The sequence below is a fragment of the Drosophila hydei genome, unplaced genomic scaffold (assembly GCF_003285905.1).
Source record: "Drosophila hydei strain 15085-1641.00,03,60 unplaced genomic scaffold, DhydRS2 tig00000237-arrow-arrow-pilon, whole genome shotgun sequence".
Classification (NCBI taxonomy): domain Eukaryota; kingdom Metazoa; phylum Arthropoda; class Insecta; order Diptera; family Drosophilidae; genus Drosophila; species Drosophila hydei.
Window position 1 is genome coordinate 871786 of NW_022045691.1, and position 2653 is coordinate 874438.

At 38.1% G+C, this 2653-nt stretch overlaps 1 protein-coding gene across 1 annotated transcript; it reads left to right on the plus strand.

Moving 5' to 3' along the window:
* Nucleotides 1–610: 610 nt before the first annotated feature.
* On the plus strand, nucleotides 611–2081 carry LOC111593388 (probable alpha-aspartyl dipeptidase). Its single transcript, XM_023306109.2, has 3 exons — nucleotides 611–946; nucleotides 1003–1563; nucleotides 1802–2081. The coding sequence occupies exons 1-3, from the start codon at nucleotides 843–845 to the stop codon at nucleotides 1860–1862; spliced, it is 726 nt and encodes a 241-aa protein (XP_023161877.2). The 5' UTR covers nucleotides 611–842; the 3' UTR covers nucleotides 1863–2081.
* Nucleotides 2082–2653: the final 572 nt, after the last annotated feature.

Sequence of the window (2653 nt, forward strand, 5' to 3'; positions counted from 1 at the left end):
GTCTGCCCAAATACTTACACACACACATATGCATCATGTATAATATGTACAAAAAGCAACAGCCAAATTCATTTGTTGTTGTTAATAATATAAAAAGAAATTGCAATAATTCAAGTTAGTTAATTATGATATGCTTGAATTTGGAATCGTGAAATCGAGACACGGCAGTCAATTACGTACACATATACATATACACATACATATACATATACATACGTATACATATATAATTCATTTTAAGCAATAAAATTGAACAGAATAAATTGCAAGCATGTCAAAACAAATGCCTGAAAATCGTTTCCATTCTGGCTTGTTAAGTGCTAAAATAAAATCTATAAAAAACTAACCAAAATCTGTTTAATAAAATTGTTTGTAATTGTGGTTCGATGCTTTTAAATTCAAATACGTTGCACTAAAGACTAATAAATTAAAATGCCCGCCACATAAAACGATCTAAGGAAAATTTATCGATACTTTAAGCTCGTGTGAATTTCCAAATAAAAAGTTTTATTAATCGTTAAGTATCGAACGTGAACTTGTTGATATATCGATATGCTTCAATTATATTATTAAATACCAACAAATATCGGCACTCGATGCATCGTTGCAGGCACAGCTTGTTAAATACCAACAAATACCGGCCAATTGACGATAAGGCACCCGTTGCACGTTCCGTGCGCTCAACTGTTGACTTTTTGCTGAACGCAAGAAATCTGAACTTTTATTTATATTGTTTTTACTTATCGCCTACCGCAAATACGGCCATAAAACAAAGATAATTCGAAGTGCTGATTAAATGCCCAATTGACAACACGAATTGAAAGTGTAAGGAACATACGAATATGAACAGCGGAGCGCGTAATTTGTTGTTGCTCTCATCGTCCCGTCTGCATGGCTATGGCTACTTGGAGCATGCGCGCGCCCAACTGGAGGATCTGTTCAAGGCGTAAGCATAACTAGCTACACTTATCGCTCGCTTATTACACCGTTTCATTGACCTAGTAAGAACGTGAAGACTGTGCTCTTTGTTCCCTATGCACTGCGGGATCATGACAAATATACGGCAACCGTTAGAGCTGCACTGCAGCCATGGGGCTATGCGGTAGAGGGGCTGCACACAAAGTCCGATCCGGGCAGGGCGCTGCGCGAGGCGCAGGCAATTTTCGTGGGCGGCGGCAACACTTTCGTGCTGCTAAAGCAGCTGTACGAACTGCAGCTAATCGAACTGATACGCCAGCTGGTGCTGGAGCAGGGCATCACCTATGTGGGCAGCAGTGCCGGCACCAATGTGGCCACACGCTCCATACACACCACCAACGATATGCCAGTCATGCAGCCGCCCAGCTTTGAGGCACTGGCGCTGGTCCCGTTCAACATCAATCCGCACTACTTGGACGCAGATGTGAACAGCCAGCACAAGGGCGAGACGAGAGACGAACGAATCGAGGAGTTCGTGAGCTACCATGCACGACCCGTGCTCGGACTGCGCGAGGGCACCAGTCTGCGTGTCCAAGGCGATCAGGCGATGCTGCTAGGAGAACGCAATGCCAAGCTCTTCAAATCGTAAATTCCGCAACCGCTATACATGCGTTGCGTTCATAAAAATAGTAGTGCCCCCGACGCAAAATAACAAAAAAGTATCTCAACTCAACTCAACAATAATATATGTTAATCTTAGTTGCTCCAAATTGTTTTCAAAACATTGTGTTTATCACTAAATTTTGTTTCACTCGCACTACTATTTTTGTGAACACAGCTGTTATATCGTTTTGTGCTTCATTAACAACTGTTATACTTACAGCGACGGCAGCACTGTGGAATATGAGCCACAGTCGGATCTTAGCTTCCTGCTGAAGGCCTAGGCATCGTAGCGCAGATACGAGCTGGACATATAGCCATCAATCCAACAAAGATTTTGTTTTACATACATTTATTTGATATATATAACAACTAGTATATAATCGGCATGTTCATAATAGATCTTACACATATTATATTTACATTATGTATCGGCTGTATATATATATTTATATATCATGCTAAAAACTATGACTACACATCAAAAAAATCAGGCAAAAGAATCCTTTTCTTTATTGCCAATGTTAAAAACTATTTACAGACAATTTGCCTTTTGCTAGCCGTATAACAAAGTATGTTGATTGTGTTATAATAAATTAAATACAAAAATCTTTTATATGAAATTATGTAAAAAAAAAATAATAATGCAAAATGCTTTAAAACATATAACTGGCAGGCGCTACTTATTCGAACTCTAAATACGTAGTTGGTATGCTTTTCCTTATGATTGTATAACAGTTGGCACTTGTATAACAGTGACAAAAGCATGAATGTTTTCAATTTAGTTTCAGCGCGTTTCCTGGCCTTGGTATAACAGTCGTTACTATGATTTTTTACATGATTAGAGCAGTATAACAGTTGGCTATATATTGTATAACATGCATATTCTTATGCATTTTATTTCAACTCTCCTAAAGTTGTTTATATAAAACTACTTTTTCTTCGTTTGTATAACAGTATTTTTAGTCGTATAACAATGGCTGTTTTGCTGTATAACTGTTGATCATTATTGAGCTAATTACTGTGTATAATAGTATAATAGGGGTTATTTGTATAGCAGTTTACAATGGTTATT